We start from the raw sequence: 27622 nt of genomic DNA, 5'->3' as shown, positions 1-27622 counted from the left end.
CAAATCTGTAAACCGGTAAAAATACTGCGCTGCTTGCAGTTGGAATGTTTAATTAAGCTACAGCCTCTATCTGGCGCAGATTTGGCCCATAGTCAGAAACCGTGTGTGAGCCACAGACAGATCTAAAGGCTTTCGTGCAGATCCGGCCCAAAGATAATCTAGTGGGCTACCAAAAATCTTTCATGTTATTATTTCGGTAAAATGGTGTATATGTCGGTTTAGTGGTAAACAGTCTGAACGGTAGATAGTAGATTAGCATTATCTATTTAAATGTATTTGTATGTATTATTTTAGGTGTCCTTAGTGCCCTATGCATAGCACGTGCCCTGCGTGTAAGTAGTGGTGGCCCTGATGATAAAACATACACGTGATAAACAAACACTGAAGTGTTGCGCTCGTGCACAAGGCCAGATACACACATGCTCGCTCTTGTGTCACTGTATGCGTCGTTGTCACGTGACTAAGTTCAGGAATCGAAATCAACCACCCAGTTGCTTCAATCGACTCTCTTCTTGATTGTGTTCTTGAGGTTTTGTTGGGGAAACTGTCCGGCAAAACAATGGCGATTATACGCCATCTCGGTTCATGGCTCACTTAGATGGAGGCGATTGAGCATTTTTACAATTATTTATGTTTAGGAATTCGTTGATGTCATTTTACGGAAGGTCTATTTGCTAAACTGGAAAGTGAAGAAAGACAAAGGGAAAGGCTTTCCAATAGCTAGAATGGTTTGGGCCTAAAGAAGACAAGAGGTAAGACGACTAAGAACGATCTCGACATTTGTTTTATTTTTACCAATAGATGTGGTAAAAATAATTCTTACCTTCAGTACATTTGAAAATGTCTGTGAATGACCACCTAATCAAGGTGCTAACTTAGCTTGTGGGATTGGTTTGCTAATTTAGCTAGCTAGCTTGTTAGCCATTAGTTAGCTTGTTAGCCATTATGCTCCCCATAACTAGCGATGAATCATAGAAGCTAACGCGATTTGTTTTCTTGCTACAGGCTACAACCAAAGCTACTTGGGCTGAGTTCATATGCCAATTTCTTGGAATTGATACCTAACTTCGCTAACACGTACATTGTTGTTATCAGTTGGCTTGTCTTGTATTTGGAATAACGTTACAGTTCTTGAAAAGGTTGCTTCAGATTATACATTAGACTATTACGACAAATAGAAATAACGTTACCCCGTTAGTGGCCACAACTGTTTGTTACAGTAGGCAATAGTTAGCCTAACTAGCTAGCTGGCACGACGACCAGCAAATATATTGTGTAGGTTAACTTTCCTTGACCCAGATTCCCACTGGTTGTTGTCACGATTCGGTGTTTAGATGCGATGGCCTTTGTGATTAGTCAAGGTTATTTGGTTATGGAATTTGTTTAACACAGCCATGTGAACTCACTGTTGTTCGTTTAAATTGTCATCTGAGGGAACTAACATTGGCTGGCTAGCTACACAGGTATACAGCTAACGTATCACACATCAGATAGTAAGCTAACGTTAGCTACGCAGTTTTTTGTACGTTTGAGATGTGTTTTCGATGTAAATGTTGATGAGTCGAAAAGATGTAGTCTGAAAAACGTTAGTCGACATTATAATAACGTTAGATGGCAAACGATCGGAGTAACAACAATGTTTTAACGTTATCTAATCCTATTTAATCAACTAACGTTATTAGCTTACATTATCACTTGCACCCATTGTAAACAGAAATAAGTTGGCTATGTAAGTTTTCTATTTACACTGCTTAGTTTCTTAGTTACTAGGACATGTAATATTTTCCGTGATAAACTTAATTGTGTAAAAGTCTTATGTTGTTGGAAAAAACACTGACAACAAACATGAACTCATTGTTGTCATGTCGTACTGAAATAGGATGACCGATCAATACATTTACAAACAACTTTTGTCAACAATTGTCGATACCACTGAGGTTGCAGGTTGAAGGGTTTTCAAAGTTTAGGCTATTACAGCGTTCTGTGTCATGACTGTGGAAGCCCGTTGTGTTTCCAAAATGGCGAAAATCCAGGAAGTTCTTAGCTGTAGTGGTAACAATATACAGGCCTACTTTTCCCCATAAGAATTTAATCAAAGGCAGAACTGTGGATTCTTATGTTATGTAGACTGTGCATTTGTGCGTGCTACTGAGGCACACCCCAACACAAATTGCACTTCAACATGCCTGCAGGCCAGTCAAACATAGTTTGAATACTTGGTTTAACATTTTTAATCTGTTTATGCTTTTGTCTCTGAGACCAGAGTAAAGCTCCACTTCCACACACTTGCTCCTTAACCATTACTTTATGAGTAAAGTATTCAGACTTGGAATACAAAGCCTAGGGTTAACTTATGCAGAGCACAAGACAACCAAAGATTAAATTGAATTCATGAGCAATTGGAGCATTTGGAAATGACACTTTGTGGGGGAAAAAGAAAGACAGTAATGGTTTTGTAAAAGGCTGTCTTAAGCATGGGTTACCTTGCTGCAGTGATAGTGTTGCGCCATAGAATTAGAATTCTATTTATTATCATACGAGTGATGTCAGTCCTTCTTTTCTTTGGGATAACACTGCTTTGTACTTGCTTAAAGCCCAAAGCAAAGATGTCCTACATAAAGTTGTTGGTGAATATGCTGTGCAAATCCAGGGCTAACTTGGTTGTTTCTCAAGGACAAACGGGGGACTTGGCCCCAGACTAAAGACAATTGTAAAAATCCATAATGTATGCTAAATAAGGATATTGTGGCACTGTAAATGGGAGTTCTGGTGGCAAAGGATTTTGAGGGGATTTTGGGAAGTGTAAAATTGCCAAAAGGACTAGATTACATTATCAGTTTAGACTATTTGCACATATTACTGTTGTCTGAGAGCGTGCGAGTCATCCTGTATCAGATGCATCATGTGTCATATTTTGGATTTTGAATCCTTAATGAGGAAGGTGCACAAGTGTTTCTACAGTGGACATAGGGGATTTACTTGCTTCTCTGATTGGGTTGACTTCTGGCACGAATATAAGCCTATTTTCTTTACACTGAGCAGATTAATAACTTCAGGGTATTAGGTGGAGTTCAGAGTGGAAAAAATAGACTTACACCAGTCAGGATGCTATTATCAGGTTCATGCGTTCTACTCAGGGCTTGGTAATGACTGTGTACGTGGCATCATTGCATCGGCAGGCAAATCATTATTATCAGACGAAAGAAACGTATGATTTCAGTGCAACCATGACCACAATGTTGAGTCCAGGAAATGGGTGCAGTGCCAACAGTTGCATAGTTGTTGTTGTTGTTGTAGTACAGAACAGGTTTTGAATATTGATCGACCAGGTGCTGTAACAATAATAATGTTGGAATGTGATAATTCTTAGTACAAATTGCTCTCCCCTAATACATTATTGGAATTTTGAGCCAAAGCCTATTGTGGATTTGCCTAACACCTCATTAGGTGCTTTTCCACTGTAGCAACTCTGGGCACTTCCAAAGTTTACAGGATTCGTCCCTTTCAGTCTTTCCGTTTCCATTACAGTGAAGCAACTATAGACCTACAAGTGACGCAGCCTCGTATTTTGCTCTTCGATCGTGACGCCAGTTCTGAGCGTAACAAAATAATGAGATATTTCTCAGGCGGCAGCAGCACCAACATTAGCCTGTTCTAAAGACAGACATTTTCAAAATAATGCTGACACTTTGCTTGGTTTCATTAAGTGACTGTAACCTGAACAAACTAACTATGTAAGCTAAAATCGATTTTGCTGTGTTCACCACGTAACCTCTGGAAAAGCTTGCTGGTTTAAAAAAAATGGCGCTTGTTGTTGTGTTCCACTTATGTCCCATTTAACCAATAAGCGTCAACCATCACTGCAAGCGTCACCCAGCAGTGTCAGGGCCACACAGAAGTACCTACCCTGGAGTAGGAATTCATGGTGCATTCCATTTACCTCGGAACGCCAACCTGGGAATGACATGGCACATGAGTTGACAGCGATACAAATGCAATGCCAATTGGTTTACGAGTTGGAAAACAAATGGAATACCAATTGTTGTTGTCAGCAATTGTTACTAGATGTTAACAATGTCCACAGATATAAATGGAACAGTATTTTGTGTACGACTGACAACAGTGCTAATAAAGTTGATGCGGGGGGTGGGGGGGGGGGGGGGGGGGGGGTGGTTCGTCCCACTTTCTGAGTTAGAACTCCAACTTCAGGGAGCGTTCCTGTAGAATTGGAATGCACTATTTCACCCTCCAAAAACCGGTCCTGAACGAGGTTCTACAGAGGTGGTTCCGGCAGGGGAAAACCGCCTAAAGGTGCTGCCTCCCCTAAAATAGGAGTGGAAAAATGCCTTATTGACATCAGTAGTTGAGCAATCGAGCAGTTGGCAGGCTGGGTGAAATGAGTAATACCGGTTCCTGTAGGACACTTTCTGAACTTAAGGTTCAATAAAGAATTTATTTTCCAGTCTAGTCTCATGGCAACATTCTCTGACCTCCAGGCTGACTTGCATATGTTGCAGTTTCTTGGCTCTCATATTTTGGCCTACACATTTAGGCCCATACCTGGAAATAGATAGCCTACACATGCTTGTTAAAACATGAACTAGGGGTGTAAATTGCCAGAGAACTATATACTTTTGAGGGCTGTTTGACCATTCTGTTATGAGTTACGAGTCTGTCCCCGCTCGTTTCAAAAGGAGCCTGATCTCCCCAGAGGCGCTGTCAAGATGGCTGCTGAGTGGTGAGCCTGGCCTGTGAGGACTTTGCTTTAATTCTGAAAGCATACAGTGTAGATGAGACGCTATATATCTTTCCCAATAACTTAAGGTCCCTTAACTGGAGAATAGTTTTTTTGTTCTTACAGGGTTATTTTGTGTAAGGTCATCCTGGGGCTAAAAAGCATCTGCACATACCAAGATATTCTTGCATCAGTAAGCCTTTAGTGAATCATCTTTTTTTATCAAGAATCCTGATTTGTAACTGAAATGATTATTTCCCTTCACCCGTAGCATGAACTATAAAACCCACATAGTAGGGGAATTACTTGGCACCATGCATTTGGAGGATGTGCGTACACAGTTTGGTATACAACAGGCCTGTGAGTTGGCATATTTATCATGCCATTTATTTTAACAGCACATCCTGTTTAGTGAAGTCTGTATAATGAGGGAGGCTAGTCTACTCAAGCATGTCGCACAGACATGGCCGGGTGCTAAAAGAAATGATGGTTAGATGTATATCGCGATTGTTATTGAGTTTTCACGTCCCTGTCCATGTGAGTTACTCATAAAGACTAAAAGTAACAGGGGGATGTTTTAAAAAAATGTAGGTACACTCTGTTTTTAAACACACCAGTAGCAAAATATTTCCCAAGCCTTTTACCAATCTTAAAACTAAGGACTGGGTCGGCATGGTATGTGCTGGATGATGATGGATAACAGCATCAGTATTGGATGTACAAATACTCTACTATGACAATTTCACTTTTAAAGGACTGCTTCTGCTGATGGGTAATATAGCTGTATGCAGTTAGCCATGTCATAACTGCTTGTGAGGTGGTGCCCGTATAACGTGGTGTAAATGTCCTTTGAGATGTATGTTATTTTCACACTAAGTATCTGTGACCGTAATACTCTGTGACTGAGGCAGTGTGCGTAGTCTAAAACGGCAGTGGAAATGACCATATTTGAGTCGACAGAAAATCCAGTATTTACACAGGCCAAAGATCACCAGTCTAAGTGGCTCAAAGTACGCACATAAAAGCCAGCGGACAAGCCTGGAGGCTCAGCACCACAACAACCTCTCCTCCTGGCCATGTTTGCTTTATGATCTCCATCCTGGATCATTCTGTATGCCTCTAGTCTAGTCCCCCATGAATAAAATGTAACTTAACATTATTTGAACAGTGGTGATTAGTATGGTGTGTGTCCTTTCATGCCCATCTGGCCTGAGTGTGCCTGATGTTGAACATTGCCGATTTGTTTGGTGATGGATTTAAAGGTAAACACATAACTGACTTTTGCTTAAGCCACTGAACTTGAAAATGAGGTAGTGGTGTGTGCCTTCGCATGGCTACTGAAGCAGTTCTTTCCCTTTGCATAAATAATCTAAATGCAGTCTACATTTGAAATGGCTCTGTTGTTTTGGCAGATCCTTGTCTAAATAACTGTTGAAATATATTCCATGGGCTTTGTATTTCTTCTCATGTCATGACGGAAAGAAACTTGAGTGTCAGCCCTGGCAGAGGGAAAGAGCAGGTAGTAGTAGTAGTAGTAGGACTTTAGAAAAGTTGCTACAGCGCTCTAGCTTTTGGTGGGGGAGGGAGAATGTTTACTGGAACAGACACTCTGATTGGCTCGGCATTCCTCAGAATGATGAGATCACTAGGAGGTGAGGCTCACTTGCATAGAATAACATCTCCTTATATGGCGCAGCAGGGGCGATCCATATCAGGAAAGGAGGTAGGTAGCAGATGGTCATGTGTGCCTGAGACAGGAGTTTGTGTAACTTTTTCAGTTGCTGCTGCAATGCAGAGTCAGTTTCCCCTTTCTGTTTGCATGACTTTATTTCAGAAATAAATATTTCAGTATGAATGCATTTTAATTAAATCAAAAGGACTAGAAGTGTGGAGTCTACACAACACTAAAGAAATGAACACGCGATTGTTAGGTGACAGTAATTGGATTAGTATTTTATTTTAAGGGCACACAAGGAAGGTTTTACTAAACTTAGAATGTAGGCAAGGTTCGCTTATTCAAGAGCATTTTCCCTGGTCTTTCACAGAAGTCTCCCGTAAGCTTCATTGTCCCTGGCCCGGGCACCCCCGTGGCTTGTTGCGAGTGGTGTCTTCCATGAGCAATCCGTAACCACCCTTCTCCAAGTGAGATTTATCAGCACACCAAGGAAGTTCTGTGTCAGCCGCCTCCCTTGTAAGCCGCCACGGGACCCAAAATGAACGCCTCAAAATGAATGCCCTCGGTTAGGAGAGTAACTTTCTCAGCAGAACACCATTTGATTAGGGTACTCAAACTCTGTCGGAGTTTGACTCGCACTCCTTTCCGATGGTTTACAGCCCTTGGCCATGGCCTCTCAGATGGGGTAAGCAGCTGCAGCCTCCTTGCTCAACACTCAGCACTCAGCCATGTTCCGTGTGTCGACTGTTTTTTATTGTTTTTATTTCCCTCTTTAGTTACCACAACCATGATATGTCAGCAGTGTACCTTTTTTAAGATGGATCTTTTTGTGTTATGTGAAATAGACTTAGCCTCTTCTTAACTGAGTTTATGTGTTGGCCTATGTTTTATTAGTTACCATTTACACATGAAGTTGAATGAAGAGGCTCATGAGGTACATTTCCCTACCTGATATGAATGGACAGCTGTCCATGAATCATTTCATTTTCAGACAGAAACAACCAAGGATAAGCAAAAGTCTACATTTATTCATTGTTCCAGTGACGCATTCCAAGTTGGCATATTTATACAAAATGTCAAAGTTGTATTATTTATTCATAAGTAATTAACCTATGTGGAAATGGACTGAGAGGGCCTGGTCATTGTCATGCATCACTTTAAAATGTATCTAAAAGAATTACAGGACAGCCCAGGAGAAACTCATATAAAGCAGCATTATGCTAAACTATACAGGGAATAATTAAAGAAAGAAATATGTCTTCATGAAACAGAGATGGTTACCAGTTTCCTCTCTGATATAAAGGAAGGAATATTTAAAATCGTGTTTGAGACTCATTCATTTGTCCGCTGTAATGAAAGCTACTGCAGGCAGCTTTGTCTCCCGTTTTGAAAGGTGCTCACAGACTCAGTTGCCAGGCTTATTGAACCATCTGCACAGCAGAGAAATTCCTTTGTGATGCTCCTGACCAATTTAGTTAACTAATCAGAAGTTCGCCGAAATTGAGAGCCAGGGTGTCCGCTTCCAGGACGGCAGTAAAAGCCCAAGTGCACAGGTGACGGACCAGGAGGCCAGTAAAAGCCCCAAGTGCACAGGTGACGGACCAGGAGGCCAGTAAAAGCCCAAGTGCACAGGTGACGGACCAGGAGGGCAGGTGACAGACCAGGAGGGCAGGTGACAGACCAGGAGGGCAGTAAAAGCCCGAGCGCACAGGTGACAGACCAGGAGGCCAGTAAAAGCCCAAGTGCACAGGTGACGGACCAGGAGGGCAGGTGACAGACCAGGAGGGCAGGTGACAGACCAGGAGGGCAGTAAAAGCCCGAGCACACAGGTGACAGACTGGCCAAATGAGAGCGTAGGAGCCCAGTGTGCCCAGCCCTTACCTGAACAGCAGACATGTTTATGGCTCAGACACTAAAAAAAACAGTCTAAATAGTATGATCATTGTAATGCCACAGTGATGTCCCATTTCGTAAATAGAATAGCAAGGCATTCTGGGAAAGTAGTAGCGCTATTCTACATGAAGTAGATTGACTAAAATTTAAAGTAAAATCTTTTTTTTGAAGGATCCAAACCAGAGTTATTTTCACAAACTCCCTTTACATCAAATAATTCAGAAGTTAATGATTTTTGTTTTGTAGTAGTTTTATTAGCCTTTCAAAACGTTACAGTTGCATCAGCTTCTTTGTATTGTTGACTTTCAAAATCGATCCCTGCAGTTCCACCCTTCCAAGGAGCAGAATGCAGACTGAAATTTGCCCAAAGGGCTTCCCAGAATCAGGAACTGTGTCCGCTCTGCTCTAAATTAAGCTCTGTTTTGAGAAGGAGCATTCCTCTGGTTAGTATATGATGAGTCCAGGTCCTATTATTTATGGTCTGCTTGTGCCAAAAAAAAGTAAAGATGGCCTAAAAACTAGTTTTGTATTTTTTTTAATTATATATATATATATATATATATATATATCTAGATATATACACTGCAATCACCACCTGTGTTAACTGTCTGTTTTGATGCTGTTTGTGTAAACAGCATCAAAACAGACAGTTAACACAGGTGGTGATTGCAGTGTACCAGAATACCCAATGTAGTGACAATGCCACCATTGCGCTGAATTCACATCCGTACATTTTGTTTGTTTCTTCATTGTCACTTTAACAAAGATCCTGGAAATTGTACAGTATAGCTTTACCCCTCGATCCTTAAATTGTCCCTCTGAACATCTTCGGTCCCTCTCCGTTTAAATATGAACCTAGGCTCTTCCTCTGGCTGTGTGGTCTGTGTGCCAAGTGTGTCTTCCTGATTACATGAGATGAGATGAGATTTTCCTCTCGTATTTATCTTATTTGACTTTGTCTGTTTGTTTTAGTGTGTGTTTGTGTGTAAGTATGTTTGTGTTTGTGTGTGTGTGTGATGTTTTGTGGAAAGGTTTGGAATCCCTCTGTGTTGGTATACTGTGGTCGCTTCTTACTGTCATTCACAGGCATGGGAAGGTGTAAAGGCGAAAACCTGTCCTGTAGAGAGCTAAATGCTTAGATATGCCTGATCATTTAGTTGAACCATTTGTGAATGTTCAACGCTTTATGTTCTTAGGAAACAAACGCGGGATGCTTTGCCAAGGTTCGACCACGACTAAACAGGAGTGTTGTCAGTACTGAATTGCTTTTGTTACGATGGTGAGGGACACAGTGAGTCTTACATAAGAGTTTCCTCGATCGACTTAAGGGTTTTCAGCGTCTGTCAAGTACAGGATTCATTTACTTTTTGTGACCGTCTTAATCTGCTTCTCACACATACTTTTTGTCTGGTGATGGAACATTTTTGTAGGGTAGTTTGTCATTCACCGTCAAGTCGAGCTTTGTAAAGCTCCTGTTTTCAGCCTCCTGAGACTATAAGATTGTAATTTAATAACGCTGAAACACTCTGCTCCAATAATCTATCTGGGGGGAGGGGGGTGTAAAAGATGACTATCGTTTTTTAATCTCATGTGATTGGTTGGCTGTGGTATTCGCCTTGTTGCTGCTGTTGCACTGTCTAGATTTACACTGGAGAGGGTAGGTAGTAATGTAGTCTGAAATAAATAGGGCATTTGCAAGTTGTCCGTAGGTTACACGTAGTTTCCTTTTTTGGGGAATTATATACTCTGCCACAAGTTGTTTTGTAGTTCTTCAATCCCTGTTGGATATCCCTTTTCAATTATGACTGTATTTGATTAGCTGCGGTCAAGCTAAATTAACCCTTAGCTCAACAGTGAGTTTTTGAACTGATGATGATCATTTTGTCTGCTTTTGTACTCTTTGGTGATATGAAAGTGGATACAACTGCTGTTTTAGAGTCAAAGCTTTGGAAGTTGCAATTTTCTCTCCTCCACGCTTAGTGACTCTGTCTCTGTTGTTAGCAACATGAACCGTGAAGACCGGAATGTGCTCCGAATGAAAGAAAGAGAAAGGCGAAATCAAGAGATCCAGCAAGGAGGAGAGGCCTTCCCAGCTAACTCCCCTCTCTTTCCTGAGCCTTATAAAGTTGTAAGTTTGTTTTCCTATTCCTTGTTGATTTATTTATTTTATTTTTGGTTGTTACAGGAAGTCCATTCTGTGTGAAATGGCCAGAACCTGAATGACCTTTTTTTTTTTTTTTTTTTAATCTAGCTGACATTGTTGTGTATGCATGATTGTGTGTGTGTATGTGTCTGTGCGTGTACATGTGTATGCATGTGTGGGAGCATGTTCTTGTGTGTGTCTGTGTCTGTGTGTGTGTGTGTGTGTGTGTGTGTGTGTGTGTGTGTGTGTGTGTGTGTGTGTGTGTCTGGGTGTGTGTTTTATATTTTAAGTCTGAGGTAAGTGCAGCCTTGCAGGTTCCCTATAGCTTCTTACCTAGCAGCTTTGTCCTTGCCCTGAAGCAGCAGGTCTTCAACGGCCTCCCCTCCAAGTGGCAACCCCTTCTGGGGATAGGGGTGTGTGGGTGGGTGTCCTTAGGGGTCACAAGACATGCCTTCACTGCAGATTCAGCCATTCCACTTCCCGTTAAGAGTGTGGTCTCCTTTCCCCCCTGAGTATGAGGCAAGTCAGCTACAGTATATGCCCACCCATGGAACTGAAGTATTGATCACCTCTTAAGATGAGTAGCAGTTACAAATCTGATGGCTTGACCCTTAAGGATCTGAAGGTCAGGCTGGACAGCCAGTCAGTCACCGCTCCCTCAGGGGCTTGTAGCTGGAGGTGGGGTGGGCAGAAAAAGAGAGCTAGTCGGCCTGCACACTGATTTTAAAGATACTGGGGGATGAGTCTTTGATGAGTTTACTTTGTGACAGACACTTTTACATGTTGATAGTGGTCACTAAAAAAAGATGTCTAAACAAAATCCAATTCTGGGTTCTCTAATCAACAGCTAAATTTTAACTCAGTCCAGACGTTAACTAATCAGGAAACTTCTAGAAGGGTAAGCATCTCTTTCTTCCAGTTATTATGTGTCAAAAATTAGCCTTCAAAAGTTAGCTGTAAAATCCCTATGGAAGTTCCAAATCAGTGTGCAGACACTACTACTTTTTTTATTTATTTATTTTTTACTGTGTGTGTTCATCCTCCATCTTGGTTTGCATAATGTGTACACTGCTTTTTTTTTTCTTTCTCTGCCATGTGTAAATGAGAACCGTGAACTTTGTTACCTCAGTCACAAGACTGTAAAAGAGAAAATACTCTCTGAATTTATCTCTGGTCGGCTCAGTGATGCGTGTTCACTCGGCACATCACAGCGAGCCAACAAGACTGAGGGACTGGCCACTATGATGGCTGCTGACTAATAGGATTTCTGTCTGCCTCTGGCTAATCTTTGCAACTAAACAGCTTAGCGCATGGAGGGAGGAGGGGGGGGGGGTTGCATCTCAGTGGAAGGCACCCGTCACTGCATGAGTGTCAATAGGATGTGACGGCTAGAGAAATGGGGACAGCCATGTCAGACGGCACGAGCTGTAGAGTTGCCTTGTGTCTCTTCCCCCTCTGAGATGAGCGCTCGGAGTTTACACAACACACCTAAGACCTCCTCTGAAGCTCCAAGCATCCTGGGAAAAGGTGTTGAGTAGAAGGGCTTTTTCAGAGGTCCCCTCCCTGGGTTGTACTGACTCTTACACAAGCTCTGGACACATTTGCCTGATGTGACCAAGAAATCAGGGCCGTAATCTAGAGCAGCTTAAATATCAGCCAGCACATAATCATGTCGAGGCTCCTCTGAGCGCTACAGTGTCATTTTGTGATGGTGCTTCGAACCTGTCCTCAGACAGCCTGTTACATAACTACAGTGCAGCATGTGGACTTGATGTTCCAGATAAATAATTATTTATTTTATTTTTAGTTATTTTCTTTATTTTTAGGCATTCCTCTATATTGCAGATAGCGCAGTTCAAAATGGACCTAAAAAAAATTAAAAAAGCTTTCTGCCGTCTTTTTAGACACTTGTTTATAACGGTGCACTTAAGAGTTTAACGATCGGGTGTTTGTCGGGAGATGTTTTTTATATTTCCTGTGAGACTGTCAGAGGCGATCGTTTTGATAGCAGGCCACTGTTTTTTTTTTTTTTCTATCCGTGGCTCTTTGTCTGTTTCTCTGAGGCCAATTGATAGGATCTCTTATGTAATGCAGAGAAGATGACTTGTATTTACCACATACTACAGATGTACTGTCTCTGTTGCCCCACATGTAATGTGTGTTTGGTGCACACATTTAAGAGCCCTTCCCTAGTAGCTTGGTTATTGGAATGCAAATGCTGTGTTACCAAGGAAACTCATGTTGTGTTCTATAGTGTCCTAAGTTTGACAATGGTAGAAGGGAAACCTGCTGATGATGAGAAAATCATTAATTTTAACAAAAAAAACATTGGGGGTTAAGATTCTTACGGTCTCCTCTTTTCTCCTTCTGTCTCTTCACTGCAGTCTAGCAAAGAAGACAAACTATCCAGCCGTATCCAGAGCATGCTAGGAAACTACGACGAGATGAAAGAAACAATCGGTGAAACCCCCATTTCCAAACTCATGAGCAAAGGTTCAGGTTCCTCCTCTTCCGAGGAGAAGTCAGGCCAAGGACTATATGGCGAGCAGCGTGGAGGAGGTGGCGGCAGCAGCGGAGGTGGCGGCCAGAGCAGCAAATGGACTCCTGTAGTCTCCGCGGCCAGCACCTCCTCGTCTTCCTCCCAGCTGCAGAAGCGCTCTGGGCTCCAGGGCAGCCAGCGTGGAGCCGGAGGCAGTAGCAGCGGCAGCGGCAGCAGCCAAAGACACGAGAAAGACTACAGTAGTGGCAGCGGCAAGAAATCCAGCAAGCACAGCTCGGACCAGTCCAAGGGACACACGTCCAGCCCGACCAAGGGCTCGTCCATAAGCTCGTCGAGCCATTCCCGCTCGATGGGCTCCGAGCACCACGGCAAGGACCGTTACCGCAAGTCGCCGCGAGACCGTGAGCGTGAGCGTGAGCCCAGCTGGGACTCGCCGTCGCGCGTGCACACCTTCGCCACGGGCCAGCACACGACCCAGGCCTTCCCGCCCTCGCTCATGACCAAGCCCAGCTCCATGCTGCAGAAGCCCACGGCCTACGTGCGGCCCATGGACGGCCAGGAGACAGCCGAGCCCAAGGGCTCCACGGAGATGTACAGCGGACAGTCGCACAGCAGTAGCGCCGGAGAGATGAAGTCCAACGGCAAAGCCTCGCTCGCCAAGCTCAAGATCCCCACGCCATCTGTAGAGGTACAACACTCCCTTAGACAATGCCTTAAACTGGCACTAGTTGCGAAAAGTATTCGAATCTCAAGTAGTATTAAAAGTATTGGTACATAGTTGTTATTTAAAAAAAATATTATATTTATTTATAAACAAAGGGTTATAGTTTCAGGTTTGATATTAACTGGATATTTAATGTCGTAGGGGTCCATGACGGGAGATTCAAGTTGCGTTGATGAAATCTTAAAGGTAAGGCTGATACTATTAACTAATGCTGTTGATGGCTCATTATCATCAAATATATGGAGGCCATCCTCCGTTTAGCAATAGTAATGAAAACCTATTAGCATGCCAAACTATTAGAGGTGGGAGAAAAAAATCAATACCGTGTAGCAGCACGATTTTTTTTTGGCACAACATTATCGCGATACAATGGCACCAAGTATCACAATATTCATTTAATATTGTGATTTTCATTTTATTTTAGTACAAACGTCTACACTGATAACATTGCTTCTGAAGTACACAAGGTGGCTTTAAGACCTTGTTTTTCTCTTGCGTCACAGCAGAAACTTCTCTCAAGTCAATTAGGCTTGTAAACTTGGGGTGCTGTTTTGGCCAAATAAGAGAATATGTGTTTCACTCTCTGTCCCCGTTTGCATTTTTACTTCTGAATCTCACGAGCTCAAGGCCTCGGATGAACACTGGTTCGTAGTGTGTTGTCTTGTGTTGTCAAAGCTGCAACACATTAATTTGACAGTCTTTAAAACCTTGATTGTTCATTCTCAAAGTCCTATGCCTGAATCAGTTGTGTAGCTGTGAGCTTTTTTTACAAGAAACCATTGTGTGAGATTGGGAAGTTATCCATTGGCACAAGTGCATATCATGACTTGATATATAAGTAATTGTGATTTCATGATATTGCAACTTAATGTTTCTAAAATTAAGTATTCACTACAGTCTTTTTCGTTTTTCTGCCATTACAGGCCCTACATGAAATTCTCAGTTGTACTTAGTCAACCTTTTTCTGATGTTTGAAATGAGCATATTTGTATTAGTGCTGGGAGTCGATTTAAAAAAACAACAACAATTAATCGCACCATTTGATGTGATTCTTTTCTTCTTAAGACTCTTTTTGCATCTTTTTTGCACTGAACACAGATTATCTCCTGACCATCAAGGCCATCAGAATCGAATGTCCGCTTGAAAGGCATATTTGTCATACAGCACGCAACGTGTGAAGGGACTTTTATTTTGAAATGGGGATTGATTTGATGCAGAGAAGAAGATAGACAGACTTTTGGAAGGAGCTAGTAACTAGGTCAGCTGGTTGGTAGTTAGAATGTGGTTCAGCCCGTTGGGGTAGTTGTAGTTGAAGTGCTCAAAAAACTTGCAAGCTGATAAATTCAACTAAGCTCCGTGTCAGGTGCACGTTGAATGCCCCCAAATATTCTAACCACTTACATATACACATAACATAAATCATAACAAAACTCAGGCAGTTGCGTTAATTGCATTTATCATGCAAATTTTAACCGCAACAGTATATATCAATTTATATGTAGAAGTATAAAGTCAGTTGGTGTGTTAATTAAATATAGTAAAATACTGTGAAACAAAGTAGTCATCCTGCAAGTCTGGGCTATTTGGGGGATAGCTTTTGAACCACCAAGGCAGGTGTTCTGTAGGAAGTGTTCATCTCTGTGGCAAGCACCTTCAGATATCGTCATGTTGTTGCGTGCGTGTGTTTATGTGTCTGTGTCTGTGTCCGTGTCTGTGTCCTAATGCCGTTTTGTCATCCCTGCAGGAAATGACTCAGTCCTGGCCTCCCCCACTGACGGCCATTCACACTCCCTGCAAGACGGAGCCATCCAAATTTCCCTTCCCCACAAAGGTCAGCTCCGCTCGCGTCATCTTCACTAGGAAAGTTTTCATGAACATGTTTTGCAATTGAGTTGTTAGCCTAGTGATGATGGTTAGCTGTGGTAAGTAATATTTTAATGTTAACCACGGGCAGACATAGCAGATGTTAGAATTATCTATAATACGTTTATCACGCATGATACTTTATATCACTTACCGTATGTCTTGAGTTCCTTGGTTATTTGTTTGTTTTATTTATCTATCATCTTATGTACTTCTACATGTTGAAGGACTCCCAACACTCAAGTTTCAGCAGTGGAGGACACAGCAGTAAGTACATGTGTTGCATTAAAACAGCACCTTTCAGTGGCTGGTGAGTCATAGAGAGAGCCCACACTAACGCTTGTGGTTTTGTGTTTCAGAGAGGAGCAGCGCAGGGAAGGGCTCGTCCAGCACTCATGCCTCTAAACCCTGTGAGGGCGACCAGGCCAAGTAAGAACACACCGCCCCAATACATCTGATGAAGACCGACTAGAATAATTATAAAGTAGTAATAGTAATAATAATAATAGTAGTAGTAGTAGTAATATTAATAATAATAATAAAACTTCTACTATGACTACACCGCTACATCTACTGCTGCCGTTACATTTACTACCTCTTCTACTGCTGCTACTACTGCCTCACCATGTCCCTGTAAATGTATGTTCTGATCGTGTGTGCCGAGGGCTTTAATGTAATTGCAATCGTAGTAGCAGTAGTACTAATAACCGTACTAGTACCCGTGCTAATAGCCGTACTAGCAGCAGGGCTAATAAGAGTACTAGTAGCCGTGCTAATAACCGTGCTAATAACCGTACTAGTAGCCGTGCTAATAAGACTGCTAGTAGCCGTGCTAATAACCGTGCTAGTAGCCGTGCTAATAAGACTACTAGTAGTAGGGCTAAAAAGATTACTAGTAGCCGTGCTAATAACCGTGCTAGTAGCCGTACTAGTAGCAGGGCTAATAAGAGTACTAGTAGCCGTGCTAATAAGACTACTAGTAGCAGGGCTAATAAGAGTACTAGTAGCCGTGCTAGTAGCAGAGCTAATAAGACTACTAGCAGCAGGGCATATACGAGTACCAGTAGCAGGGCTAATACCAGTAGCAGTGCTTGTAAGAGTACTAGCAGCAGGCCTAATGAGAGCACTAGCAGCAGGCCTAATGAGAGCACTAGCAGCAGGCCTAATGAGAGCACTAGCAGCAGGCCTAATAACCGTACTAGTAGCAGTGCTAATAAGCGTACTAGCAGCAGGGCTAATGAGCGCACTAGCAGCAGTGCTAATAAGAGTACTAGCAGCAGTGCTAATGAGAGCACTAGCAGTAGGCCTAATAACCGTACCAGCAGCAGGGCTAATAACCGTACCACCAGCAGGGCTAATAACCGTACCAACAGCAGGGCTAATAAGAGTACCCGTAGCAGTGCTAATAAGAGTACCCGTAGCAGTGCTAATAAGAGTACCAGTAGCAGTGCTAATAAGAGTACCAGTAGCAGTGCTAATAAGATTACTAGCAGCAGGGCTAAGACTGATGTCCTGCTGTTACAGCATGCTGGAGGACGACCTGAAGCTTAGCAGCAGTGAGGACAGTGACGGCGAGCAGGACTCCACCAAAACCGCCCCCCGGAGTGCCCCCCAAAGGTACCTCTACCACTACATCTGGGCCATTCACGGGCATTTATGGTTTACGTGTCTTAAAGTATTTCTAAAATATTTTACAAAACAGGCGCATAGAAAAACCGCAAAAGCTGACATTGAGTACAGTCGTGTTATGTGTCGTGACGCCACATCAGTTTGTCTTTTGATTGAGCAACACAGGCATCCATACTGAATGTTTGCAAAGTCTTGGTCTATGGTGTTTGGTCTACACATCTAGGCCATTCCATGAAAAGTGAATGATGTTGTGACTGTATGGTTGGTTCTGTCAGTTACAAAAGTCTGTAGGTGGTGTTTGATGAGTTATATTTGTTTGGAAATCAGAAACCCTTTGATTCTAAGAATTTGCCCATGCTGTTCCTTCACCATGTATGGGTCTGGCAGGCTGCCTGAATGGCTAAGTTTGCAGAAAGAACCCTGTTCACCCCAGCAGGTTCTAACCCTAAGTAGGTTCCAGTGTTAATTTTGGCAGCTATTTTAGATTTAGTCTTAGTCTTAGTCTTTAGACGAAAATGCATCTAAGTTTTAGTCACTTTTAGTCATTTTTATCCTGCTTAGTTTTAGTCTAGTTTTCGTCGACGAAAACTCAGAACATTTTAGTCTAGTTTTAGTCGACGAAGTCTCATTACATTTTAGTCTAGTTTTAGTCACATTAAACAAAAAATTAAGTCCATCTTATAGTCACATTAAACTCCTTTCAATCCCTTCTCAGGCCTGGGGACCCCTTGTGTTGTGTCTACAACTGCATAATAGTCAAGCTTGCAGTACGTAAACTGTGGATGCAATTAGTCTCTAAGATACAGATCTCCTATGCCTACAGCTGAATTCCAATGAAAATAATAATTTTAAGGCAATACTTAATTAACAGTATTATCATTAAAATATAAGAGAATATCAAGTCTAGATTTTGAAGATTCAAATGATCTGATAACACAATACAACTACTATGCCTACCTGGCCTTAGTTAAATCAACCACATATCCTCCATATGAATTGCTGTGCAATCTGATAACCAACATACAGTATTTAGCTAGACGGATAGTTTGAGAGTTGAAAGTAGTGGTAATAACAATTGCATAAATAGACAAGGATATGTAAACCAATCACATATTAATTTATTTTTTCATGATTAATGTCATGCGTGGCCTGTCCTATAGTCCATTCTGCAATGTGTTTACTAGCTAGTTATCGATAGCTAGTATAACTTAGCTATGCTACCTCATAGTTAGCCAACGTTAGCTAGCTAAAAGTTTTGGAACTCATTTGCCAAGCCAAACAGGAGGTTTCAATCGAAAATGACTAGCTAGTTATCCAAGCTGACACAACCTATACACTCGACTGCCCCTTTGAAGTTAACTTAACGTTGGCTAATATATTCGAATAACTAGTTAACATTAGCTAATTATCATTGACAGTTACTAGCTAATTTACCTTGGCATTAATGGCAGGGTTGTCTTGTGCGCTTTCAGGTGCCTCTTGTTGTGTTCTTCCCATCTATTTTGAAGCCACACGGTTTCTCTCCGGTTATTGCGGTGCATTGTGTTTTATTTTCTGTCAAGTTATAATTTAAGACTGTCCAGATATCTATTCTTATTTGTCTTCCAGTACCGAGTGCTTGAACTTCAGCCATCATAACGTTAAGCCATAGGGCGTCACTTGCATGTCTGGCCATCTCAGGGAGTGGAGGAGGGATAGATACAGGACCAGGCAACATTCAACCAATGATGTGCATACAAGTTTAGAAAAAAAAAACAATTGTGACTTAGTCAACCACCAACATTTTCGTCTCGTCTCGTCTCGTCAACGAAAGTTAAAATAGATTTAGTCATAGTTTTTATTTATAAAGATCCGTTTTCGTCACGTCTTAGTCTCGTCTTAGTCACAGGAAAAAGGTCGTTAACGAATATTTTTCGTCATAGTTTTCGTCAACGAAATTAACACTGGTAGGTTCTAGCCCCTCAGCAGGTTCTAACCCTTGACCTCCTGTGTTTTGCGTTCCACAGTCAGGTGGCGGAGGTGGCGGAGAACTCTCGGGAGGACTCCAGCAGCCACACGGGCTCTGAGAGCAGCTCGGCCTCGGACAGTGAGAGTGAGAGCAGCTCCAGTGAGAGTGAGACCAACGAGCCTCCACGCGCTGCTTCACCAGAGGTGACACACACACACACACACACACACACACACACACAAACAAAGTAAGCAAACAAACAAACAAAGCGAAATGTGAAGCCCCAGATGGAGTGAATACATGACTGTGGCATCATTGCTCATTTGTGTTTTTATGTTTGGTTACAGCCGGAGCAGCCTACAGCCAATAAGTGGCAGCTGGATAACTGGTTCAAGAAGGTCAACAAGTTTTCCCCAGCGTCACCAGTGGACAACAATGTGCCCACCAAGTACAGGAAAGAGGGCCGGGAGCAGGGGTCGGGGCGAGGGTACGGTGGTCAGAGTGGGTCAAAAGACGCCAGCGCGCCCACACAGGGCCGGGACTTGCGGCCAGCCCAGAAGGGCTCTGAAAATGGCCGGGGGCGGCAAAAGTCGCCTGCCCAGAGCGATAGCAGCGCGGGGCAGCGAAGGACTGTGGGTAAAAAACAACCCAAGAAGTCAGAGAAGCCCCCTGTGGTGGAGGAGCCTAAGGGGGGGTTGATGGTGGAGAGCGAGACCCCGCAGGACATTCCCACGCCCCGAAACAAGGCCCCCAGCAAAGGGCCCCGCAAACCCAATATCAAGAAGGAGCCCAAGTCGCCGCGGCAAGCACAGGACAAGCGCAAGACCAAAGCGCCCACCAAGACGCCGCAGAAGTCCCGAGAGTTTGTGGACACGGACACGGACTCGTCCGACTCGGAAGGCAATGAGAGCATCCCGTCCTCGTCGCAGACGCCCAAGTACCAGGAGAGCATCCGCACGCCTGTCTGCGTCTTCTCGCCCATGGAAGAGAAGGAGCTGCTGTCGCCGCTCAGCGATCCGGAGGACCGCTTCCCAACCCGGCAGGTGCTAATGGTGAAGATCGACCTGAGCCTGCTCTCCCGCGTCCCCGGCAGACTCTACAAGGAGCTGGACCAGATCAAGACGGAGAGGGATGGCGGCGGCGGCGATGGAAACAGAGATGGGAAGGACCTCCAGAAGCCGCCCAGTGAGAAGACCTCCAGCAAGGGGAAGAGGAAGCACGGCAAGGTACGCACGCACACAAATAAAACAAACATTACAACACTGCTGGCACGGCCGACCATGCTGATAGATGGTAAAAGCCATGGAGAAATAACACAATTACACAATGATGTTCTAGATGTTTGAACATTTAGGCTGAACATGGAGTTCTTTTGGTTCTATATTGCATTACTCCAGAGAAGGGAGACTTGGTGACACAGTTTGATGAACTTGACCTATTTATGTTTCAATTTTGACCAAGCTCAAGACCAGGACTGAATGGATCCTTTTTTTGTAAAAAGAAATTGTATCCCCTCAGTCTTACATCCGTTTTGACCTGATTTTCTACTTTTGTAGAATGAAGATGAGAGCTCGAAGCCAGAGAGCAAAAAATCCAGAATGGAGGACAAGGCCTCATCGCATCACAAGTCCAGCAGCAAAGAGTAAGTGTGTGTGTGTGTGTGTAATGGCATATATCATTAATGAAATTGAATTTGTATCGGTTCAAATTGAATGGTCTTTGATGATGAGGCTGCAGCTGAAGTGTGACAGGTAATTGTGGTGCACTTGATCAGGTCGTCCAAGCGGGGCCCGGAGAAGGAAAAGGAGTTGGCGCCCTCGCCCTCCATTGGTAACCTGCAGCGCACACCCAAGGCGGAGCACCAGAGCCGGAAACGCACCACCAGCCAATCGTCCACCTCCCTTTCCAGCGGAGCCAGTAGTGGCAAAGAGGGCGGACACAGCACAAAGAACGGCCCCGCCTCCAAGCACAGGAGAGAGGACAAGCAGGGCAGGAGCACCAGGGACGGAAAGGTAGAGCTGGGCCCCGTTTGATTGGTCGTTTTTGCGTAGAGAGGTTCCTGACTGAGTGAAATGACCCGGAAGTTTCTGAGGCAGCCAGGTCAAGAGGTGGTCGAATTCTCTAAATGCTTAGGAAAGGTGCTTCAGTGCTTCCCTTCAAATCTCCTTTTACACTGGAGCGCTGGGTACACTGGAGCATCCTTTTACGTCAGGACAGGAGATGGTACCGTCCCACAAATCCTTGCGGCAGCAACAACAAACGATGAACCTCAATAACATACCCAGGTCAATAACATACCCACGTCAATAACACACGCCTTTGCACTTACACTAGGCTATTAATTATGCAGTCGGATCCTCTTGGCACCTCAGTTCTGGAAAGGGGCCATATAATTGGGATTTCTGCACTTTTCATGACGTATACCTGTGCCATTCCAAACACATTACACTGGGTTTGTGATTATGCAGGTAGATGGATAGCTTGCTGCCACATTTCTGTACTGGACTGCTACATGCTAAAAAAGCGAAATCAAAAATTCATCCTAGGCTCCTCACTCGGGTTAGGGTTGTTTTTTTGGGGGAAAGGTTAACATTAACCTACTGTTTACCCTAAACAAATAGATAAATATGTGCTTTGCGAGATTGTGGGAAATGGTGAAGACATGCCAATGAGCATCTAACCCCTGAACCTTGATATACGTGTTTTAACAAGTTTTTTTTTTATTCATGTTGCCATTGGATTAGTCTTTGTAACTTCACCAAACAAATTATTAACTAAAAAAAAAAAAAAATCGTTTCAAACTACTGATTTTAAAAATAGTCATTTACAGACCTATGCCAGCCTGGTACATTTCGTTTGTATACTGCTTGTTTGATACCAGCCTAGACAATGGACATCCACTGTGTAGTTATCCTTTTTTGGTCACTTTTGCTTTAGTCTCTTGCGACAAGACATGAAGACCTACAAGAGGTAGATCAGTTTTTCCTGCATGTATTTATTAGTTTTCTTTGTCTTCAGGAGAAATCTTCTAAGATGAGTGAGAGCCAGCTGTCTGCGACACAGCAGTCTGAATGCTCCAAGTCAAGAACCAAGCTTCTGTTTGAAGACCGGTAAGGGACGCATGTCTATAGTGGGATGTAGAGATGTTTGCCGTCAGAAATAGAAAATGTCATTGACACTGGGGAGGCAGTTGTGTGTGGGGGGAGGGCACGAGTGGGCACGAGTGGTGGGACGGGGCATAGCTTAGTTTAATGCTGTGCAGACTGTACAAAATGACTAATTACTATTTTTTTTTCTGCTGTTATTGAGTTAACTCGGGGTCTATCGCTGTAGGGATCCTTTGCATGATGTCAGACACTTAGTAACATGAGCCTGTCCGTGGCGAAGACAAGTGGTTAACTTTGACGCAGCCGCTTGCCCCATGGAATTACAATGTATAGCCATTTTGCGGTTGCTGGTTATAACACAATCTCAATATTGAACCGATTACGATCGTTTTTGTCCCTGGTTAAAATTTTGACCTAAAATGGAGAAAAGTTTCCTTTTAAGTGGCTTTGATGTCACACTTCCACTACCAGCAAAAATGTGGAAACGCGGGGGCGGTTAGGGTGTTGTCGCCCGATAAGTAGGAAGTTGAGTCACTGGCGTTCTTCTTCTTTTAGGGTGCATTCTGCCGATCACTACCTACAGGAGGCCAAGAAGCTGAAACACAACGCTGATGCTTTGGTAAGGCGCTGAATGGTCTACGGAGCTGTTCTCAAATGTCAGACGTGCCCCATATCGTATTTCTGCCATGATACTTCTGGGTGTGGTGAGCGTGTGTCTCTGTGCCAACCTGACACTCACATACTTCTAAACCTGCTGAGCAACTTTTTAAACTGTCCATAACTCATTCAGAAGCATGACTCAGCACAAGCCAACCATCACCACTTATGTACTTTTAACATAAGTCTTAGACTGGACTAGACTGAAGATATCTAGCATATTTAAGCACTTTGAGCTGCATTGTTTTGCATGAAAGGTGCTATACAAATAAAGTTAAATATTATTACTCTAATATAATTTCCTTCTCTTCCCCTGCACAGATGGACAGGTTTGAAAAGGCTGTGTACTACCTTGACGCCGTGGTGTCCTTCATTGAGTGTGGGAATGCCTTGGAGAGGAGTGCCCAGGAGGCCAAGTCTCCGTTCCCTATGTACGCAGAGACTGTGGAGCTCATCAAGTAAGAGAATAAGCTTCGATATGCATTGCACGATATGCAAGTGTGTAGCCCAGTCACCATGCTTTACATACACTGCATTAAAATATCTGCAGCACACTCTAATAATACAACACAGCTCACGTACTTGATCAATACAACAAGTATAACCCTTTTTTGTACTGTAAAGACAATAGGTGTCTTGTATTGGGTGGTATTGATCACTATGAGTAAAGTTAGCTTTTTTACTTCTTGGGTGATGGCATGTGTATTTGTAGTTTTCACTGTGACTGCTGAAATTTGAGTTTAGTTCTGACCTCCATCTTGTCTGCGTGTTGGCGCTTTAGATACACTATGAAACTCAAAAGCTACATGGCCCCAGACGCCACATCTGCAGACAAAAGACTGGCCGTCCTCTGGTAGGTCACCTGGCTCGTCCGTCAGGCTTGTAGGCTTGTCTGTCTGTTTATCTGTGTCAGTCAAATCTGTATTTGTTTGTGTATCTGTGTTTCTGTGTATCTGTCCCTGTCTCTCTCTGTCCCTCCCTCCCTGTCTGTCTGTCTGTCTGTCTGTCTCTTTCTCTTTCTCTCAGTCTCTCTCTCGATTTTGATTGCTAGTTCCCTTGCCTGTGTGTGTGTGTGTGTGTGTGTGTGTGTGCGCGCGCCTCTACCTGTTTGTCTGCCTATCTACCAATCTGTAATTGTTTGTTTGTGTTTCTACCTACCTGTCTGTCTTTGTCTCTCTCTGTCCCTCTCTGCATGTCAGTTCAGTTTAATTTGAGTTGCTTTATTAGCATGGCAGTTGACATACAGTGTTGCTAAAGCACAAAGGAACAATAAAACAACACATTAACTGTCTCCCTCGATCTTCATTCCTCGTCCCTCTCCTCTCTCCTGGTAGTCTGAGGTGTCAGTCTCTTCTCTACCTTCGGCTCTTCAAGCTGAGGAAGGAGAGCGCACTCAAGTACTCCAAAACACTCACCGACCACTTGAAGGTAATTTGCTCTCTCCTCGGGTCTAAAGAGTTTGTGTGCCTCCGTTTTATTTGTGGTGTGAGTGTAACGCCTGCTGTGTTTGTGTTTGCAGAACTCCTTAAATACCAACGCGCCGTCTCCGGGGAAGTAAGTGGACTTTCACTAAAGCTCTTTATTTGAAGGACTTTCTGATTATTCCCTCTTTCCTATTTTCTATGATTTTTTTTTTTTATGACCAGGTTCTGTATAAGATGATGTGAATTTTGTTGTTTTTATTTTTTGTGAAATAAGTGATTTTAGATATTGTGTAATGGAGGACTTCTGAAACTCAACTGTGTTCTCTCCCTCTGCGCGTGCTCCCCCCAGTAAAGCGGCGGGCATGCCGTCTCCGGTGTCCCCTAAGCTGTCCCCGGGCAGCGCCGGCAGCTACTCCTCCAGCAGCTCCAACCCCAGCAGCTCCTCGTCTGTCAACATCCCCCAGCGCATCCACCAAATGGCCGCCAGCTACGTGCAGGTCACCTCCAACTTCCTGTACGCCACCGAGGTGTGGGACCAGGCAGAGCAGCTAGCCAGCGCGCAGAAAGGTAGGAGGGCCTCTCTCTCTCTTGCTCTGTTCTCCCTCTCACTCACCCGTTTCTCTCTCTTTCTGTCTGTCTTCCTCTCTCTGTCTCTTTCTGTTCTCTCACTCACTTGCCCATTTCTCTCCCTTTCTGTCTGTCTTCCTCTCCCTCCCTCTCTCTCTCTCTTTCTGTTCTCTCTCTCTCTCTCTCTCTCTCTCTCTTGCTATTGTGCCCTCATATCTCTCATGTTGTCTCCCCTCCCAGAGTTCTTCATTGAGCTGGAGAAGATGATGGGGGCGCTGATCTTCAACACGAGCAGTATGACCGATCTGGTGCGCTACACTCGCCAGGGCCTCGCCTGGCTGCGTCAGGACGCCAAGCTGGTCGCGTAGAGGTGCTCTTCTCATGCTGGACTCACTCGACTCTCTCTCAGAGCCTGGGACTCATGGGGCCTTTTGTTTTATAAAGCCCAGCAACTCACAAACAGTCATTAACTTCGGCTCGATCTGCCTCAGACATATCTCACACTGTGTTCATTATCTGCACCAGCTTGCCAAAACCAGCAGCAGCAGCAGCAGCAGCAGCGACAAAAACAAAAAAAGACGCTAAAACTCTCGTCCATATGGAAACCCCGGCTCCAAGCAGCTTTGTGATATTTATTACGGAAGGTCGGTTCCAACAACCAAGAGGAACCCCCCCTCCCAACCCCCCAGTCTCCTCTTGAGGAACCCCCCTCCCAAACCCCCAGTCTCCTCTTGGTCCTGCGTGCTCTCCCATATCATTGGCTTGATTTGGTTTTTATTCAAGTATTTATTCGATCCATCATCAAGGATGAAGGCATTTTAATGCAAAGCCATTTTTATAGTCTTTATTTCTTTTTTTGTCAGCAGCAAACAAATGTGCATGAAATTGGGTTTTCTCTGGCTTTGTCTAACCAAAGTACCTCCCACTTAACCAAATGTGCTTTAAAACTGAGGTTTTGTCCTTTATCGGTTTTGTGCCTTGTATTTGATATACAGGAAAATAGGACAACGCACGTCGACATGCTCATTTCCTTAATGAAATGTTTTTTTGTTGTTGTTTTTTTTTCCTTTTAAACCGATGCATCGTTTAGATGCCCGTTCCACTGGGTGGCACATTTGTATTATTTTTTCAAAGGCACAGCAGAGCGCGGAGGACCTTGCGAATTGTACTCTCTTTGTTTGAAAGGTTTTAGGCAGAATTGGCCGTTGAGAGTGAACATGCTAAATGGCCCCCGATGCACTCTCAATTCTGAGACGTTTTAAGCCTGGCATGTTAACAGTTTGAACAGTAAAAATGTAGCATGCACATGGTTTTTTTATTCAGTCACAGATTTATTTTTATTAATTGCAGGAGCATCATGCTTCTGTACATCACACACATGGCCCAAACTATATTTTATTTATACAGAGTAGAGCTTGCTTTGAGCGGAGTCCTACCTACGCTTACGGAGCTGAAAAGGCTTCAAACAGGGTTGAAATTAGAGCGCAGAAATGTAAAGTATTTCTATTGTATATGGAAAGTATTTAAATATTTAATGTCATTCATGAATTTCCCTTCTTGGCATAATCGTCATTTGTGTATTACAGATCATTTAATGAAAAGTCATCTACGGAATATATTTATGGTATGTGCTATAGATTGAGCGTGTGTGTGTGTGTGTGAGTGTGAGTGAGTGTGACAGAGAGTGTGTGTGTGTTGTCGTTTCACTTCTAAAACATCTTCCCCCTCCTTCCCTCCATCCACCAAACCGTCTGATTCGCTGGTCGTCATATTGTAGAACTGTTCCAGCTCCTTAACTAGAGAAGTGGAAGAACAAAACAAAACATGGTATTGTAGGTTGTAGAGTATTCAGGGCAGTCCTCTATGTTGTGTGCTGAAAACACCTGTTATCTATACCTTGCACTAAAAACTACCTTTCTTCTTCTTTTCTTTTTTTTAACCTTTTAAAACTAAAACGAATTGACTCCAGAGTCTCTCTTGAAGGATATCATCCATTTTAGTTCACTTGATTTGAATGAATGTACTAGAGATCTGAACTGTTATATTATGGTACATGACTCAAGACCATGAGATAAACAACACTGTGGTTAGTGGACAGACACACTATGCAGTTGTTCTGTCTCTCTCACCCCGGGTCAGACACGTGACCAGTCCGCAGCCAGTTAAAAATCATTATATGAAATTTAAGGCTGTGTAAAGCAGAGCAGAGCAGATGTGTCTAGGCCACAGTCAGTCTCTCGGACCTTTGGCTCAGTGTCCTTGTCTCACTCGGCGTCAGTAGAACCTGTCGGGAGACTGACTGCGACGTAGCCACATTGCATGATGGGACGTGTAGTTTCTGTGTAGCTCTGTTGTTCTGGCCTTGTCCTTGTGGTATGACATCCTTGACAACAACACGCAGGACAGGTGTAGCAGTTGCACCTCAGGCTAATTGAGGCTGGGACAGATCATCTGTCCCAGAACGGGGCTGCATCAGTTCCAGACTCGCTGTGTTTCTGGGTCGTTTGCCTCAGCTGGGGAGGTAAGGGCACTGAGGTAGGCAGTGGACCCAGGTTGACGTCTGACCTCTGTGCTGCTAGACATGTCCATAGTTCCTATAAGTTCCTCCGGTTCCAGAGCTGTACACAGGCCTGTGCCCATGGGCCCCCCAGAGAGTGCCTGGCTCTGAAACAGATGTTTCACAGGAAGATGCTCTCTGGTCATCCCTACCTCCACACACACACACACAAAACCCACACACACACACACACACACACA

General features: G+C 43.6%; 1 protein-coding gene across 6 annotated transcripts; it reads left to right on the top strand.

Annotated features, from left to right (window-relative positions):
• Positions 1-459: 459 nt before the first annotated feature.
• aff4 (AF4/FMR2 family, member 4) lies at positions 460-27622 on the top strand. Of its 6 annotated transcripts, none has more exons than XM_031572166.2 (21): positions 460-752; positions 10305-10431; positions 11294-11344; positions 12831-13634; positions 13812-13856; positions 15415-15501; positions 15761-15800; positions 15893-15962; positions 17058-17150; positions 19169-19313; positions 19458-20336; positions 20667-20752; positions 20885-21122; positions 22129-22220; positions 22773-22836; positions 23196-23332; positions 23656-23727; positions 24209-24302; positions 24394-24428; positions 24648-24865; positions 25106-27622. In XM_031572166.2, exons 2-21 carry the CDS (start codon positions 10309-10311, stop codon positions 25231-25233), a joined length of 3501 nt encoding a protein of 1166 aa, XP_031428026.1. In that variant the 5' UTR covers positions 460-752; positions 10305-10308; the 3' UTR covers positions 25234-27622. The 6 variants fall into 6 exon arrangements, with proteins under 6 accessions (XP_031428026.1, XP_031428029.1, XP_031428027.1 ...); XM_031572165.2 differs by lacking the exon at positions 460-752 and adding an exon at positions 6982-7095; XM_012827646.3 differs by lacking the exons at positions 460-752; positions 11294-11344 and adding an exon at positions 6982-7095.

Source organism: Clupea harengus, chromosome 8 (assembly GCF_900700415.2).
Source record: "Clupea harengus chromosome 8, Ch_v2.0.2, whole genome shotgun sequence".
Taxonomy (NCBI): Eukaryota; Metazoa; Chordata; class Actinopteri; order Clupeiformes; family Clupeidae; genus Clupea; species Clupea harengus.
The sequence above is the reverse complement of the archived record's forward strand: the minus strand, read 5'-3'. Positions and strand labels throughout refer to the sequence as shown.

Excerpts from the sequence above, each read along its gene's own strand:
- aff4 (XM_031572165.2), top strand. Across the intron at positions 10,432-11,293 it reads TTCCTGAGCCTTATAAAGTT|CTAAATTTTAACTCAGTCCA; the intron begins GTAAGTTTGTTT and ends TCTAATCAACAG. Across the intron at positions 13,857-15,414 it reads GCGTTGATGAAATCTTAAAG|GAAATGACTCAGTCCTGGCC; the intron begins GTAAGGCTGATA and ends TCATCCCTGCAG.